The sequence below is a fragment of the Suncus etruscus genome, chromosome 1, assembly GCF_024139225.1.
Source record: "Suncus etruscus isolate mSunEtr1 chromosome 1, mSunEtr1.pri.cur, whole genome shotgun sequence".
Taxonomy (NCBI): Eukaryota; Metazoa; Chordata; class Mammalia; order Eulipotyphla; family Soricidae; genus Suncus; species Suncus etruscus.
In genome coordinates, this window is record NC_064848.1 from 11,205,513 (window position 1) to 11,222,158 (window position 16,646).

The 16,646-nt window shown below is 46.9% G+C and overlaps 1 protein-coding gene across 5 annotated transcripts in view; it reads right to left on the bottom strand.

Annotated features, from left to right (window-relative positions):
- Positions 1 to 9,651: 9,651 nt before the first annotated feature.
- CELF6 (CUGBP Elav-like family member 6) overlaps positions 9,652 to 16,646 on the bottom strand; it is a 40,087-nt gene continuing 33,092 nt past the window's right edge. For 3 of the 5 annotated variants that reach the window (XM_049777910.1, XM_049777933.1, XM_049777924.1), the window contains 9 exons: positions 14,703 to 14,831; positions 14,531 to 14,610; positions 14,237 to 14,380; positions 14,033 to 14,165; positions 13,798 to 13,938; positions 13,165 to 13,245; positions 12,936 to 13,079; positions 12,037 to 12,190; positions 9,652 to 11,245 (listed from right to left, as the gene is read on the bottom strand). In XM_049777910.1, coding sequence (XP_049633867.1) covers positions 12,063 to 12,190; positions 12,936 to 13,079; positions 13,165 to 13,245; positions 13,798 to 13,938; positions 14,033 to 14,165; positions 14,237 to 14,380; positions 14,531 to 14,610; positions 14,703 to 14,831 — 980 coding nt within the window. In that variant the 3' untranslated portion in view covers positions 9,652 to 11,245; positions 12,037 to 12,062. Of the gene's footprint in view, positions 11,246 to 12,036; positions 12,191 to 12,935; positions 13,080 to 13,164; positions 13,246 to 13,539; positions 13,603 to 13,797; positions 13,939 to 14,032; positions 14,166 to 14,236; positions 14,381 to 14,530; positions 14,611 to 14,702; positions 14,832 to 16,646 lie in introns of all 5 variants that reach the window. The other 2 variants (XM_049777941.1, XM_049777916.1) reach the window with 2 other exon arrangements.

The window sequence follows — 16,646 nt, forward strand, 5'->3', positions numbered from 1 at the left end:
GCTCTGAGCACTTAGGTAAGGTCCTGTTGTTCCCTGATATCACAGGGCCTGAGTATCTCAATATCTGACCCATAGCATCTATCTGTCCACTATGGTTGACAGAGTATCACCGGGAGTGGGGGAAAGCCTGTTCACCTCTTGTGGTTTTTTTTCGGGGGGAGGGAAGCCACACCCAGTAGCACTCAGGGGTTACTCCTGGTTGTATGCTCAGAAATTGCTCCTGCCAGGCTTCGGGAATCATATGCGATGCTGGGGATCGAACCCAGGTCCGTCCCCGGTTGGCAGCATGCAAGGCAACTACCCTACCGCTGTGCTATTGCTCTGGTCTCCTGTTCACTTCTCTTTTTTGGTCACACCTGGTGGCGCTCAGGGGTTACTCCTGGCTCTGCACTCAGAAATTGCTCCTGGCAGGCACAGGGGACCATATGGGATGCCGGCAATTGAACTGGGGTTCGTCCTGTGTTGACTGCCCTACCGCTGTGCTATCTCACTCCAGTCCCACCTCATTCTTTTCTTGAAAGAACACACACACACACACACACACACACACACACACACACACACACACAGCAGTTTATCCAATAGTATACACTCAGAGTGTCCAAATGTGTATATTTCAGAGAGTCATGCAATTTCTTTCTCTTTTTTTTTGGGGGGGGGAGCATACCCGTTGACGCTCAGGAGTTACTCCTGGCTATGCACTAGAAATCTCTCCTGGCTTGGGGGGACCATATGAGATACCAGGAGATAGCGCATGTAAGGCAGATGCCTTACAGCTTGCTCCACTGCTCCGGCCCCAAGTCGTGCCATTTCTACACAAATTTCTAGATTATAGAAAGGGAATGAGGGGCCGGGCGGTGGCGCTAAAGGTAAGGTGCCTGCCTTGCCTGCGCTAGCCTTGGACGGACCGCGGTTCGATCCCCCGGTGTCCCATATGGTCCCCCAAGCCAGGAGCAACTTCTGAGCACATAGCCAGGAGTAACCCCTGAGCATTACTGGGTGTGGCCCAAAAACCAAAAAAAAAAAAAAAAGAAAGGGAATGAATTAATAGGGGTGAAATATCCATGATATTTCAGAAAAGAGAAAGTATGGATTACCAGAGTCAAGTGCTATTTGAATTTTATTTTATTTTTGTTTGTGTTTTCTTTTTGGGGGCACACCCAGCAACTCTACGGGTTACTGCTGGCTCTGCACTCAGAAATTGCTCCTTGCAGGCTCAGAGGACCATATGATATGCCGGGGATTGAACCAGGGTGGGTCAAGTGCAAAGCAAATGATCCACCCATTATACTATATCGTTCTGGCCCCTGTCTTTTGGGTTCAAACCCAGGAGCACTCAGGGGTTACTCCTGGCCCTATGCTCAGAAATCACTCCTAGCAGGCTCGGGGGACTATATGGGATGCCGAGAATTGAACTGCCATCCTTCTGCATGCAAGGCAAACACCTTACCTCCATGCTATCCCTCTAGCCCCTGTTATTTGGATTTTAATCCTATTTGGTCACTTCCTGGAGTTACCACAGCAATGGTAAATTGTCATGGCATAGCTGGGTGGAAATTTTGCTTTGTAAAATACTGAAATAAATGAATAATAAAGCTGGAGTCATCAATTGGTCACTTGGTCTCTTATCTTGGACTCTACTGTGCCTAGACCAATCTTACATTTAACTGAGATCTCATTGTTCTTACTTTTTGAAGCATTTGTAACACATTAATTAGCAAAAACAGGGCTGGGTATTTAGCTCAACAGGATTGAGTTCCTGCTTTGTATACAGGAAGCTGAGGTTGAAATCCTGAAACTGCAGGTTTCCCAAGCAGTTCCCAGAATGACCCTCTAAGCGAAGAGTAGCCCCTGAGTATGTAAACTTCCCAGCATTGTATCTAGCTGCATAAAAGATGCATGATCCAAAATGGGAGTGAGCATGATGCTAACATAATAAAGGACATAAAGCTATAACAATATGACTACTAGTCATTGATTAAGCACAAGGAAATAAGATGTTCTAGTTGTTCAGCATCGCGATATCTGCACAAGGGAATGTTTTCCCATAAGACGCAAAGTTTTCTGAGTTCTTCCCAGCTTCTATGTGAGTCTGTCATCCTTGTGTTGGCCTTTCTCCTGTCTCAGGGCCATAGAGGTACTGCCCTAGCATGTACTTATGTGGCCTGCTGATTTTCTTCAACTGATATAAGAGACAGAAGATCCAAGAATGATGTTTTAACTAAATTGTCTCTCTCCCTAAAAATAGAATATAAATTTGTGTTGATCCAGGAAGCAAAGGAAACCTTATTACCCAGGACTAAATTGGATAAAGTCTGTTTAAAATGCATATGAGGGCCGGGTAGGTGGCGCTGGAGGTAAGGTGTCTGCCTTGCAAGCGCTAGTCAAGGAAGGACCGCGGTTCGATCCCCCGGCGTCCCATATGGTCCCCCCCCAAGCCAGGGGCGATTTCTGAGCACATAGCCAGGAGTAACCCCTGAGCGTCAAATGGGTGTGGCCAAAAAAAACAAAAAAAAAAAAAAGAAAAAAGAAAATAGCATTGGGGCCGGGTAGGTGGCGCTGGAGGTAAGGTGTCTGCCTTACAAGAGCTAGCCAAGGAAGGACCGTGGTTCGATCCCCCGGCGTCCCATATGGTCCCCCCCAAGCCAGGGGCGATTTCTGAGCACATAGCCAGGAGTAACCCCTGAGCATCAACCGGGTGTGGCCCAAAAACCAAAAAAAAAAAAAAAATAAATAAAAAAAAAATAAAAAAAATAAAAAATGCATATGCACATAAACCCTGCAGGACTCCTTTTTATTTAGATTGTGAAGTTCTCTGTTATGTTTTTACCTTATTGTTGTTATTATTGTTGTTTGTTTGAATCACACTTGGTGGCACTCAGGGGTTACTCTTGCTTCTGCACTCAGAAGTCTCTCCTGGCAGGCTCAGGGGACCATATAGGATGTCGGAATTCAAACCGGGGTTTGTCCTGTGTTGGCCGCATTGTATGTGAACACACAATTAAACTTTCTTTTTCTTGATAGCAATACAGTTGATTTCAGCCATTTTGAACCTTGAAAAGTAGCAGATTAGCTTCCTCCTCAACAACCAAAGATTTCCTTTCTGAGACTTCCTGTCAGATATGAAGACATCCAAGAAATAAGCTTGAGAGTTGATAGTCCAAGGAGAGGAGTGGAAAAAGGTGATCTAAGGGCTTCTTCTAATTTCTAAATTACTTGCATGCTAGCATCGCAAGGAATGCTCTGCTGGTGGAGGTCCTGTATTCACTTTTGTCCTGCTTCCTCTCCTGGAGGAAGACAATTCACAGAGAGTGAATTTGCTTCCTCTTCTCTTCTTTTGATATGTAAAGACCCACTTTGGCTTGATTAGTATTAGATAATTAGATCAGCCCTTCTTCTCATATTAATTATTCCTGAACAATAAATACTGTATGTAGAACATAGTCAGGTCCCCATGAGACTGGGGACTCTCTGACCCTATGCTTTGCTCTTTTATGTCTATGGAGATTTCATAACCTTTGTGCCGCCCCTGCTTTAGGCCCATTCACCCGGGACTGAACTTCGCATCTTCCTATTCCTAATACATAGGGCCCCCTCATAGCATCATATACATACTAATTTTCCTTTATAATTTAAATTATTTTATTTTGTTTTGGGGCCACATACAGCCATACTCAGTGGTCACTCCTGGAAAGGTTTGGGGAACCATATAGAAGCAAGCCAGGGATTGAACTCAGGATGGCTGAGTATAAGGTAAAAGTCTAATCTGCTATATACTTTCTCTCCAGTGCCTAAAACCCATTTTCTATATTACAAATCTTAGAGGGGAGAAGGGCTATATTCCAAGACAAACAATGAAAAGTTTGGGTCTTTGCTTTCCTAGGTCCTTGACAGCTTAAACAGAGGCAAGCAACCCAAGCAATGGAGAATTCTTTGTGATGGCCTTGGCTTTGACCCACTGCCTTCCTTAAGGACATATCTACACTTCTTTTGGGCATGGTGGGTTCCTAAGTTGTGCTCTGGAGGCCCTGGTGACCCCTAGCAATGATACTGGGCAAATTGGGCCTATAGTTTAATGTGAGTGTCCAAGGATGTGGTGCTTTGTGATCCCTACAGGACTAGGAATTATTGAGGTCACTGATAGTGTTTGGGGTGCTTCCTAGCAATGCTTGGGGTATATCATATGGTTCTGGGGCTAAAATCAGGGTTGACCACATGCAAAGCATACACTTTAAATTCTGGTCTATCTCTCTAGTCTTAATTCTCTGCTTGCTTAATTGAGTCTCTGTTGGTTCTTGGTTCTTGCAATCAATGAGATGAATATAATTAGACCTTAGACCCAAGAATGTCTAAAATGGCAGAACTGAGGTGAAATGGAGGCAGTCAGTGTAGATACAATTATCTTTGACTAGGAAGTTAGAAATCTGTTATGAGGTAGGTATCATGCAGACTGGGTCAATGACCTTCCCTTTTTCGGTTCTTGAATGTTTGATTGTGCATTCATTGTAGATGGAGATTTCAGGAAGCATAGATAAATATCTGGACACTGGAGTATGTTGGTCTTAAGATTTTCAAAGGTCCAGTAATTCTGCTTTCTTCTATGCTGGTAGATCCAGAACTGTATATAGGTTTGTTTAGGTTTTTGTTTCTGCTTGTGACCAGCAAATTAGATTGCCAAATGCCAGATGATAATGTGTCGAATAACTTTTGAAAGTCATTGCCCTCCTCCCTTAACTAGAATGAAGGAGAACAAAGTTGGGCATGTGATAGGATCTTAGGTCTCAAGATATTCCAGATATAAAACCTAATCTTCCAAGCCATGCCTGAATGCTCTCCCACCGCCATAAAAGAAGTGTGTGTACAATGCAGACAAAGCTAGAAATTCTCTTAGCTGGGAAACTTGGATGTGAGCCCTGTGGAAGATAGTGATGCCTAATGATTAGAGACCTCAAGCATCTCCTTTAATCACCTCAGCCATCTCCTTTTACTCTCATGTTTGGTATCCTACCTTCTGCAATAAAAGGTTTCCATTTCCGTATTTGTGGTAGAAATGCCACCTTCCTGGTTCTAACTTCCTTAGCAACCACGTGGTGGATTTATGATAGCACTCATACAACAGAGGGGCTAGAGTGTTAGAACACTGAGTAGGACATTTGCTTTGCACACAGACAAACTTGGGTTCAATCCCCAGCATCCCATATGGTCCTGAGCTTGCCAGGAATGATTTCTGAGCACAGTGCCAAAAGGAAGCCCTAGGTGCCGGGTATTGCCCCAAAACAAAAACAAACAAACAAACAAAAAAAGAAGTACCATAGAGTTCTTGCTCTGTGAGGTGCATGATGGCCAATGAAAAACAGGAGACAAGTGGTGAAGAGATGAAAAGAATCTCTTGATTTTTCTCTGAGTGAACTGTTCTGAGGTATGTTATGGTTTCTTCTAAATACTGTGCACTTGACAAATGGCCCTGCCAACAGACTTGCCCTCTCCACACCACTCATGGAAAGCAGTGGCCAACTCTGTCACGATTCTTCTGTTTTTCCACATCACCCCCTGCCTCATATCTTCCTTCCCACCATTCTGTGCTATCACCTTCATGAACATATGTGAACCCTTGAGTTCTTGCCTCAGAGCCTGCTTTCTTGATATCATGGGTGAAGATGTAATCATTCAAAACCCTTGTTCCAACACTAGTTTGCACAACAAGATGATCCTAAGAAACAATTGATATTTCCTACTCAGATAAAACCAGCCTGCTGACTTCTTATCAGAGACCCCATGCTACGGCCATTGTACCCCCACTTTCTCTGTTGTGCTAGCTAGAAGTTGACTCATTTCTTAACTCTTTTCCCGTAAATAAGGCCCACAACTCTTACTCAGATTTTCTTCTGGACACTTATAGAAAAGTCAGACCCCGGTATGCAGCCTGAATTTGTCTTTTGAGTCTCCATGCTTTTAGGCAACTAGAGGGCAGGAGTCCAGAGGCTAGCAATTCAAAGCCCTTTTAGAGAAGGTCTGTCAAAGTGCTGATTAGAGAAGATGCTGAGGGTCAAAAAACAGCCAAACAAACCCTATGATAAGAGTACCTGAAGCCAAGGCTAGAAAGAAAAAGGTGGTTCTTGGCCCTTTCTGAGCATGCACTTGGCATAGACTTGATCTTCCCTTTGCAGTACCCACAAGCTCAGACTAAAAAAGAAGCTGCATGGCCTGGTAGGACCTGAGCCCATAGTGTTTCTTTTTTCGCTTCCAAAATGCAGGCCTATATAAAAGTTGTGCAAATATACTGGCTAGGACAGAAGCCCTGGAAGCCAAATGTAGCTTTCTGATCTCTTTTGGCTTTGATTGTACCATAATGCTAGCAGGGAAATGAGGACAGTAGATGCCTGACAATTGCAACTGTGAATTCCATGTTCTTGGTGCCTTCTTTTGAATGATTTTGCATGACTGTTCTTCACGGAGGCAGAGGCAAGACTCTGGACCTTGTCAAAACATACAGCAAACAGACCCCAAGCTTCTTCAAAGCTAAGAAATCTCTTGGAGCCAGAGCGGTGGCTCAAGGGGTAAGGCATATGCCTTGCCCGAGCTAGCCTAGGACAGATCGCAGTTCGATTCCCTGGCATCCCATATGGTCCCCTAAACCAGGAGCGATTTCTGAGCGCATAGCCAGGAGTAGCCCCTGAGCGTCACCGGGTGTGGTCCAAAAACCAAAAACAAAAAACCAAAAAAATTTTTTAGAAAAAGCTAAGAAATATCACTCTCAGAAACAACAAAGTCTTTTTTCCAACATCCAGACCCAGATTGTATCCAGGGGATCTGTTTAAGCTGGACTCTTTCCAGAGTCCCCAAGTTGCACAAGTTTTCAGATGGCCCCCAAATCCAGTACCCTGAAGAGTGCTTTGTTAATGGGCCCACAGAGTAATTATGGGAGGATCAATTATAGGTTGTTCGTTGGTTAGAAATAAAAATTTATGTGGTTGCCTTACCTTTGTCCTAAATATTTTTTTGAAGCTGAGTCCAGGGGACCAGAACCACTCAGGGGTTCTAGTCATGGCCATTAGAGCATAAGTCAGCCAAATGTCAAAGTCAGTCAAATCTCTCTCTAAGAGCAGATTAAGAGGGACTCTCCAACCTAAATAGCTGTTCTTGAGGCCATGAAGTGAGTGAGGTTGAGGTGAGTGGAGGATGGATGGGCATAATGTAACCTAGGGTTAAGAAACAAAAACAACAAGTTTTTGTTTGCCAAATCTAAACTCAAGGGCAAGAACTCATCCAGATTCTTGGGAACTGGACAGGTAGTACAGCAGATAAAGCACTGGGACTGGAGTGATAGCACAGTGAATAGGATATTTGTCTTGTAAATGGTCAATCAGGATTTGATCCCCAAACCAAAGCCTATGGAATAAGGCAATTGTTTTATATCCAGTCATCCTGAGTTCAGTTTCCAGCATCCCCTATGGAGTCCTGAGCACTGCCAGGAGTGATTCTTAAGTGCAGAGCCTGAGTAAGCCCTGACCCCCCCCAAGTAATAAAATACCCTCAGAATCATGATATTATTTTATAGCTCACAGAGAGTTGAGAATCAAAGTCATAGGTTCTAAAAGAATTGTATCACCAGAGAATTCTCACACCTATAAAACAGGAATCTGGAAATGTCTATCTTATGTCCAAAGAGAAAGGTTCCAGAGGGATGTTCCAGTAGTGTTGTCTTGTTAAGACGGACATAATGGACACTGGAGAAAGGAGACTTTTCCAGTGGAAAGGATTGAAAGCAACCCATTTTGTTAATGAAAAAATTCAGTCCATTGTCCAGGATATGCTATATGCTATAGTTTAATGACCAAATTTTCTCTTCTTCTCTATTCCCCTTTTGTTTAAATGATTATCCCATTTCCCTCCACAATATCATATTAGTAAATTTTCTTCTAAGCCATAGGTGGAAAATTCATATTCAGTTCAATTGTAGAATTGTACTTCCAAGAAATCCTGAACTAAGATATCAATAACTTTACTGAGTATGTTTCTTCTGTCATTTGGAAAGTAAATTTTTTGTTGGGTCTAAAATCAATGCATCACTAGGCACATTTATGAAACTGAAGGTTTGTCAAGAAACGCATTGGTGAATGTTCAGCAACGTATGGAACATATGATCTATATTGCTTATCTGCTTATCACTTCCTTTGGGGGACTAACCTATTCCTCCATATAGTCCTGATACAATTGTTGATCACAATGGCTACTTTTATAGCCTAGAACACATGTTCATTCTAGCTCAAGTCTTCCAGAGTTAGAACTAGTGGGACACAAATATGAGGCAGAGCCAGGAGGTGTAGACAGCATCCTCTGGACACCTCCATAAAGAATGCAGGGAAATGCATTGGGTTTCTCAGCTTTCTAAACCAATGACTTTCCTACTAGATGAATAACATTTGTATCTGTTGATCCTTGCAACTAAAAAGGTCCAGACTAATACATAAACACACAAACAGAGGCACAAAACACCATGTGGTTCAAACTCATTAGATGTTACTCAAGACTTCATGATGTTACATAGGGTCAGCAAACTTCTTGTATCAAGGATGAGATAAATATTTAGGCTTTATGGGCCACATACACTCTTTGTCCCATGCTCTTGTTTTATCTTTACTTTTTACACCCTTGGAAAAATTAAAAGTCATTCTGAGTTTGGAAGCCTATAAAGAATGACAGGTCAGATTTGTCCATCTATCATTCTTGGATGTCCCTGACCTAAGTCATGCCAACTCCAGGAGCACTGGAGTCACACAATTGGCCAGTTTCTAAGTATGAAGAAAAAGTACTTAAAATTCCATTTTGGTTCCAATGTTTAGACAAATGCCTTGCTAAGGAATTAAGGTTCAGAGCAGAGAAACAGTGGGTCAAAGGGTGGTGGTGGGTGGGAGGGCTTTGCCTTGTGCCAATTTTCTGCCACATAATAGGCACTAAACAAATAGTCATTATTATTTCTTGGCAATAAAAACTTATTAAAATATACACTTAGTCCAAACAGATCTGTACAAATGATCTAGTTCATCCTCTGAGGTCCTTTACTTCCTTTGGGACACCTTTCTGAGCTCCTTTCGTGGGGGGGGGCACACCAAGTGACACTCAGGGGTTATTCCTGACTTTGTGCTCAGAAATTGCTCTTGGTGAGCTCAGGGATGCTGGAGATTGAACCAGGGTTGGTCCTGGGTCGGCTGCCTAAAAGGCAAACAACCTACCACTGTGCTATTGCTCCGGCCCAAGACAGTTCATCTAAGATAAGTCTGAACTAAGTAACTCTTCTTGCTATTACAAACTATAGTGTCTGTCTATTACGACTGCAATATTTGTCTGTCTTCCCCCTAAATTCTGAATCTTTAGAATATGCCTATGCTCTCACTCCAAGCAAAGTGCTAAGCAGTAAAGACCCCATGTCTCCAGGGGAATATCTGTTTGGTGTGTGGGTGTATCTAGCTCTACTCCTTGTTCAACTGGTGGTCAGTCTATGTGTAAGCCCTGTGTAGGTATACAGGTGCCTTTGGTAGTCGATCCTCTTTCCACCAGAAATTATTTGTTGACATACAGTGCTAATACCTGGTAATATGTTACCATTTTTTTGATTCCCATTCCCTCCAAAAATGAGTCAAAGACAGTGGAGCAGGTGGGAATAACTTTTCTTAGAAACTGTTAGGAAGGAGGAACCCTTTTCCCCCATACCCACATCCTTTACTATCTGATATGCTATCAAATCAGAGGCTCCCATATCAGCAACATCTGGGGAGCATATGCTCACCCACCACACCACTGAGGTCCCAGATTAGCTCGATCCATGATTGTGGGGTAGAGGGGAAATGATCTGCCTGGGGAAAATGTGTGCGAGGCCCTGCAGGACCAGAAGAGGCTGACCAAGGCGAGATGAGTCGTGGTCTTTTACGATGAATCTCTTGCCCATCTCACAGAAGCAGGCAGGAAGCACCACCATTGATCAGCTTTATATGGCACCCACTGTATACAACAGACAGACACAGACAGACAGACAGACAGAGCACACACTACTTCTAAGCTGAACACTGCTCACCATCTAGAAGCACCTTGGATAAGCACAAGTGAGACACTCTTGCATAGGAAAGGTGTACTTTTTAAAGGAATGAAGAAGTATTTGGCAAAACATCTACTTCCCTCCCAGGTCCTGGGTAAAGAGGGACCTCTAAATTCTGAAGCTTCTACATATTAGAAATGATCCCCTTTTTTTCAATGGCAGTATTTACAGTAGCAAACCTTCTGAGTGTGTTTTCACAGCCCTCCTATACATCCTGACGCTACAGGTGGGCAAACTTACACTTCGAGACAGAAGGCAGCTTGGAGCAAGGGGACACAGGGCTGGCTCAAAGGGAGGGTGCACAGGAGGTGTCTCTGCTGAGCCAAAGGCGGAGCCTCTGTCTATCTGGACAGGAATGAGAAGGGCTGGGATGGTGGCCTAAGGATCCCATTCTTCCTGCCTGGGGAAGCAGCAATGCCAGGGGAAAGGCAGTCAGGGAGAAAAGGCAGGCTCACCCCTGCTGGTTTGGGGGCCCTTGAGGTGGCAAAGGCCCATGCAGGCCAGAGCTTCTTCTGGGGTCTCTTTGAGGATCCTCTCTGAGTTTGTGGGGTCACTGCTTCCATAACTCTTGTAACTAGCATCTGAGCCTAGACCGCAAGTTCTTTCTTTTTGAAAGGTGGGTGCGGAGAGCATTGTTGAGGGTGGGGATGAGACACAGGACAATCTTTCTGTACCTCCCTCTGCCTCTGTTGGGCTTTCAAGGGTCTCCTTCACCCTGTCTCCTAGAGATAGTTAAAGGCAGCTTTTATGAGACTCTATACCGTCGTGTTTCTCTTGCAGTTTGGTTTCTTTTTTTTTAATATATATATTCTTAAAAAAAAAGCAATAGTCCTTTGGTCCCTAAACTCTAAGGAATGATATGATTTTGAAAGAAGTAAATCTGGGCTTCCCTTGCGGACAAGCCCTTGGCACCCCCAATGCCCTCTGCTGGCTTCCTAGACAGTCAATCCTCAGCCAGCCCCAGATGCCTTGCCAGCCTGAGCACATGTGCCCCAGGCATAGAACCACCTGTTCAATGAAACAATCCTTAGAGTGGCCTGAGCCCAGGCGCCAGGCCTGGGTCTGCTCCACCTTCATCTGCAGCTGCTCCTTCAGGAAGGGCGGCTCAAGCATTTCTGTGCTTTCCTTTCCTTTCTTCTCACTCTTCAGTTTCTGTTGGGAGGTATTAATTGATAAGGGAGAAGAGTCAAGAGAAAAAAGGTCATGATAACTCTGGAGGGTATGAAAAGCAGAGTAGCTCAGTCAGATGTAGCCTGATCCAATGAGTCAGGTCCTGGGTTCCAGGCAATGAGATCCCACCATAGAGTCCCCTCTGGAAGCTCCATAGGGTCAGCCTAAGTGAGGCAGGGTCATAGGGGCCTTCTAAAATGGCAAATGTGAAAGCTGTGGGTGGCTGGACCTGCCAGACATCTAAAAGGGTTTGCTATCTCTCTTCCTATCATCCATCATGTCTCACAGCCTCTATTTCCTAAGTTTATTTTCTTTTCTTCTCACACCCATGATCTAGGTCTAACCTCTAGTCTGTCCTTCGATTCAGCTCCTCAGTGAAACATGAATATGGTTCCATCTTCAATGTGGAAACCAAATGCAGGGCCTTCGATGCCCTTCACAGACTGGCCCAAATCTACTTCCCTAGTCTCCTTCTCTACCCTGCCATCCTCCCTACATACAGGGCTTTCGCTATACCCCAAGGTCCCCTGGAGCTATCTCTGGAGCACAGCTGGTTAGATGCTGGCAGTAATAGTCAGGGATATTTAATATACTCAGTCCTTGGATTAAGGGGGAAATAGAGTCTCTAACAGTGGTTTCCCCTCCACACTCCTGTCTTATCTGTCTCCCAGGTTTTTTCAGAAGTGGTTGCTCCCCGTATCTCAAAAGAATATAAGAGCTGAGGTGGTCTTATTGAGCTAGTACCATCTGCCTTGGGTTCATCAAGGGCTCACCTCTGTGGCTGGTCAGTGAAAGAAGATCAGTAAGGCCGGTTGGCATCCTTGGGCCTCTTTAGTTGGACCTTGAGCCTCTTCATGCCAATTTGAAAGCCATTCATGGCTTGAATAGCAGTCTGGGCACTGGTTGGATTGTCAAAGCTAACAAACCCTGAGGGGGCAAAGAGGGGGCAAAGAGGTCTGAGAACTTTGCAAGGTTGGGCCTCCTTTCTCTCTAATCAGACGCCTCTGCTTCCTGCTTCCTCAGATCCTTGAAAACATACACATTTGTACTGTTTGCACCAAGCTACATAATTCTCCAGTCAGGAAAGTGACCTGAGTCTCATCAAGGTGGATTCTTGGGCATATAAAAGGTAACTCATGTGGGTGCCTGGGCTGATCCCAACTTTCCCTGCAGTGGGAATTGACTGTCTCCTGACACAACTCCCACTGTGGTCCTCCAGATCACATTTGGAATTGGAGGGCAACTCTGATATTCAGATTCCTCCTTCTTTGGCAAGAATATACAATCTAGGGGCCCGGAGAGATAGCACAGTGGCGTTTGCCTTGCAAGCAGCCGATCCAGGACCAAAGGTGGTTGGTTCAAATCCCGGTGTCCCATATGGTCCCCCGTGCCTGCCAGGAGCTATTTCTGAGCAGACAGCCAGGAGTGACTCCTGAGCACCGCCGGGTGTGGCCCAAAAACAAACAAACACAAAAAAAGAATATACAATCTAACCTGGTCAAACCTCTTCTAGACATCATTCTCTAGTTTTTGGGAAATAGATGTGGCTCTTTTAAAGCATAACTTCATCACACGACTGTGACCTGTTTTGTGTTTTCAGCATTTATGGAGGAATACTTTTAGGGTCTATAAAGTTAGAACCATCAGCCCAGGAGATGGGGGTCCAGCTCACCGAAACACTTGCTCTGGTTGGTGGCACGATCCACAAAGACTTTGGCAGACACAACAGCTCCAAAGGGCAGGAATGTCTGGATGAGCTCGGCATCACCAAACTCCTGGGGCAGGTGATAGATGAAGAGGTTACAGCCTTCGGGGCCTGCAGGAACAGGGGCAGGCTGGTTCAGGGAAGGGGTCCAGAGGGCAGCCCGCTGGGGTCCTCAGCTCCAGCTCCCAGAGCTCACCTTCTCTCTGTTGCTGGGGCAGGGCTGAAGGCTGCTGGGCAAATGCTGTGCTCACGGGGGCATAGGCCGAGGGATAGGCTGCTGGGGACAGAGGTGGGAGTAGGAAGTGATCCCTGCCTCCCCAGCCCCAGCCTCAATTCCCCAAGCAGGGCCCCATCCGTCGGTGGGGGTCTCCTGCACCTGTTCATCTGAATGAATCCACAGTACATCGTCGAGGGGTCCTCTGGGCCTTGAGGTTGGGGCATAGGAGGGTGGACTCCTCAGAACAGAGTCTTAACCACACACCCCCGCCTCACCCCCAGCCATCTCCCTAGTCCTTCCTGGGGCCCTTCAAACCCACCCCAACCCCTCCAGGCCGCGGAGCGCCGAGGAAACCTGCGAAATGCTGCATCCCAGCGTAGGCCTGCTGCAGGGGATCGGCCACACCGGGGCTCTGGGCTGGGGAGAAAGTGGCGAGGCCCGCGGTGAAGGAGGGCAGCGGAGTGTGCATGGGGATGGTGGTGATGGTGGTGATGCAAAAAGGTGCTGCAGCAGAGAGAGGTCCCTATCCCACCCCATACCCACAGCTCCCTTCTGCTCCCCACTCCACCATGGGGATTGGGGTAGGGACTTGAGTCGGACAGGAGGGCCCACCTGGGTATGGGGAGAGCCCGTTGTTGTAGAGGCTGTCCGTGCCCGGCTGCCCGTTGGTCTGCGGGGTCAGGGGCCCGAATCCGTTGACCCCCAGGGGGGGCAGGCCGGGGAGCGCACCGGGGCCGCCGGCCTGGGAACTGGCTGTTGGTGGTGGAGGGCGAGGGATGTCAGGTGTCGGGGCACCTGTCAGCTTCGGGGGGCGGCTGTCAGCACCCCCCAGCCCTGCTGGCCCTACCTGCGTGGGGCAACAGCGGTGCGGCCACCAAGCTGAAAGCTGCTACGTGTTGCATCTGCGCCGCCACTGCAGCCACCGGACCCAGCCCCGGGCCCTGCGCCGCCGCCAGCAAGGCCGCCTGATGCTGCAGGATCTTGAGGCAGGGAAGAAGGGTGGGTGGATGCCCGGGCCCCACCCCGGGCCCCCCGCGCGCCAGGCACCTACCGCCGTGGTGTAGGCCCCGCATGCTCCCAATGGCAAAGGCGCGGGGTGGAAGGCGCCCAGCTGCCCGGCCATCTGCTGCATCCTCCGCAGTGCGCGCTCGCGGTCAGTGTCGGCCAGCTTGACCACCAGGCTGGACGAGGCGCCCTGGGCAGGGCAGAGCAGGGGGAAGGGAACGGTGCTGGAACCCCAACCCTGGGCCCTGAGACACTGGTGGCTCATGCAAAGAGGAGACCAGGCCCCCCACCCCACTGGCCTCGCTGCCAGTCTTGTCCCTGCACGCGCGCACGCCCTCACCGACATGGTCCGGCTGCCGTGCAAGCCCTGGATGGCCGCCTGTGCTTCCCCTTGGCTCCCAAACTTCACAAAGGCACAGCCTGGAAGCGGGGACAGAGGGTGCACAGGACCGTAAGGCAAAGCAGCGCGGCCCAGAGTGAGTCGGGGTTAGCAGGCAGGGCATCCAAGTCACCTTTACTAGTGCCATCCGGGCTGCGCAGGACTGTGCACTCCTCGATGTGGCCGAAGGGCTGGAAGAGGCGCCTGACATCATCCTCACCCTGCTGCTTGCCCAGCATCCCCACAAACAGCTTCCGGTCCTCTGGGGACAAATTAATCAGTGACCTGGGGCTCCCCCCAGGCCTCTGGGTTAGCCCTAGACTTGCAAGACGAGTTTAAGCAAGATCCATTCCCCACTGGCTAGTTCACAGGCCTAATCCTAACCCTACTCTTGAAGTTAGTGATAGGGCCATGAAGGGACTCAAACTTATTTTGCATGGGGAAAATGCCCAGAAAGGCAGACTTGCTGCCCTTACAGAAGGTGGGTGATTTGGTCAGTTTGGGGTCAGGTCCAGAACTATCACATAATTTTCTATTGGACCTCTGTTCTGGAAGGCTGGGTCCATTTATGCCCTGTTAAAAAAGGGTGGGGCAGGAGGGCTCAGAGAAGGCTTTTGTAATTTGGTTGGGTTTGGAAAGGAAAATTATATATGGCCTTTATCAGGGTATACGTACATTAGAATTAGTATCTGTCTTGCTCAAACCAAGGTAAAAAAGTAAAAAAAAAAAAATAGAGAAAGAACAAACAAAAATTGAAGCAAAACATCACCATCACCACCATCAATAATAAAAAAAAACCCTCCAAAACAACAACAAACCCAACCTACAAATTTGTTGTCTCATTGTACTACCTCATTCCTAGTGAACTGAACACTGGAATGAAATGATGAATCCTTACCTTTGCAAAGCATCAAACTCAGCTTTCCAAAAGTACCTTTTCTTTTTACTCTACCTCCATCTCCTCACTGAGCTCACCACTGGTCTCACTTCTAGAATTCTTACTGAGCCTGGCTACTTCTTAATTACTTTCCATAATCATTTACCTAGAGCCCTCCCAAAAAATGACAAAGGAAAAGAGCCATGTTTCTTTGTAGATGTGGATAACCAGTTGGGAACAAGTCAGAGCCCTCTCTTTGTCCATTTTTGCCTCCCTGAGCCTCCCTTTCTGCACCAAGCTAAGTGTTTGAATTCTGAATGGGTTACCATAAATTGTAGAGGTATGAGCAGGTATGTGGATTCAGGCTTCACGTTTAAGATCTCAGAGTGGGGCTCGGGAAGGCCGGGAGTCTCGGCCAGCATGGGTTTCGGCAGACCTCCGTTGTGCCAAAGGCCTTTTTAACCTGGCCTAGGGCCAGGGTGCGGGACTTGGGTCACCCCAGCACCCCTCTACCTCTTTCCTCCAGAGTCCAGGGCTTCCCCTGGGCCACATGCCTGGGAAAACCAGCAAGGGGGGTTCCTGGGAAGAGCTAATGGGGTACCCTAGGCTTTCCCCACTCTCAAGCCGGCTCCAGAGGGAGGCTTAGGGTGCAGGCTTTGAACTTCCGGCCTTCCTGCTCGGGAAGGATCTCCTTCCTTCCTGGGAGCCGGGAGTCTTGACCAGCATGGATTTCGGCAGACCTCCATTGTGCCAAAGGCCTTTTTTACTCTTGGAGGAGCTTAACTGGGGGTGGCAGATAGTTTCTCGGCTGTACTCAAGCAGTCACTGGTAATTTCATACCAGTCTACATGTTCCAAACCGTGCTGGGGCGCACAATATATATTAATAGTACTCCATATCCTTAAAATATGTTTTTATGTATGCAGAATGTCCAATTTGTATTCTGCTTTTTATCACACCCCTACAAAACTCATTTTTACTCTTTAACTCTCTCATCTCAAACTATCATTACTCCACATTTACCCTTTTTAACTTCAGCACTGTACCATCCAAAATCACAGACCAATGTGGTGCACTGGATTTAACACCCACCCAACTATTTCAAAAGCATAAAACAGCAAATATGCCCTTTGAATTTTTTATATCTATTTTCTCTGACAGCTATATCTCTTACTTAATATTCTCTTATATAGTGACGAT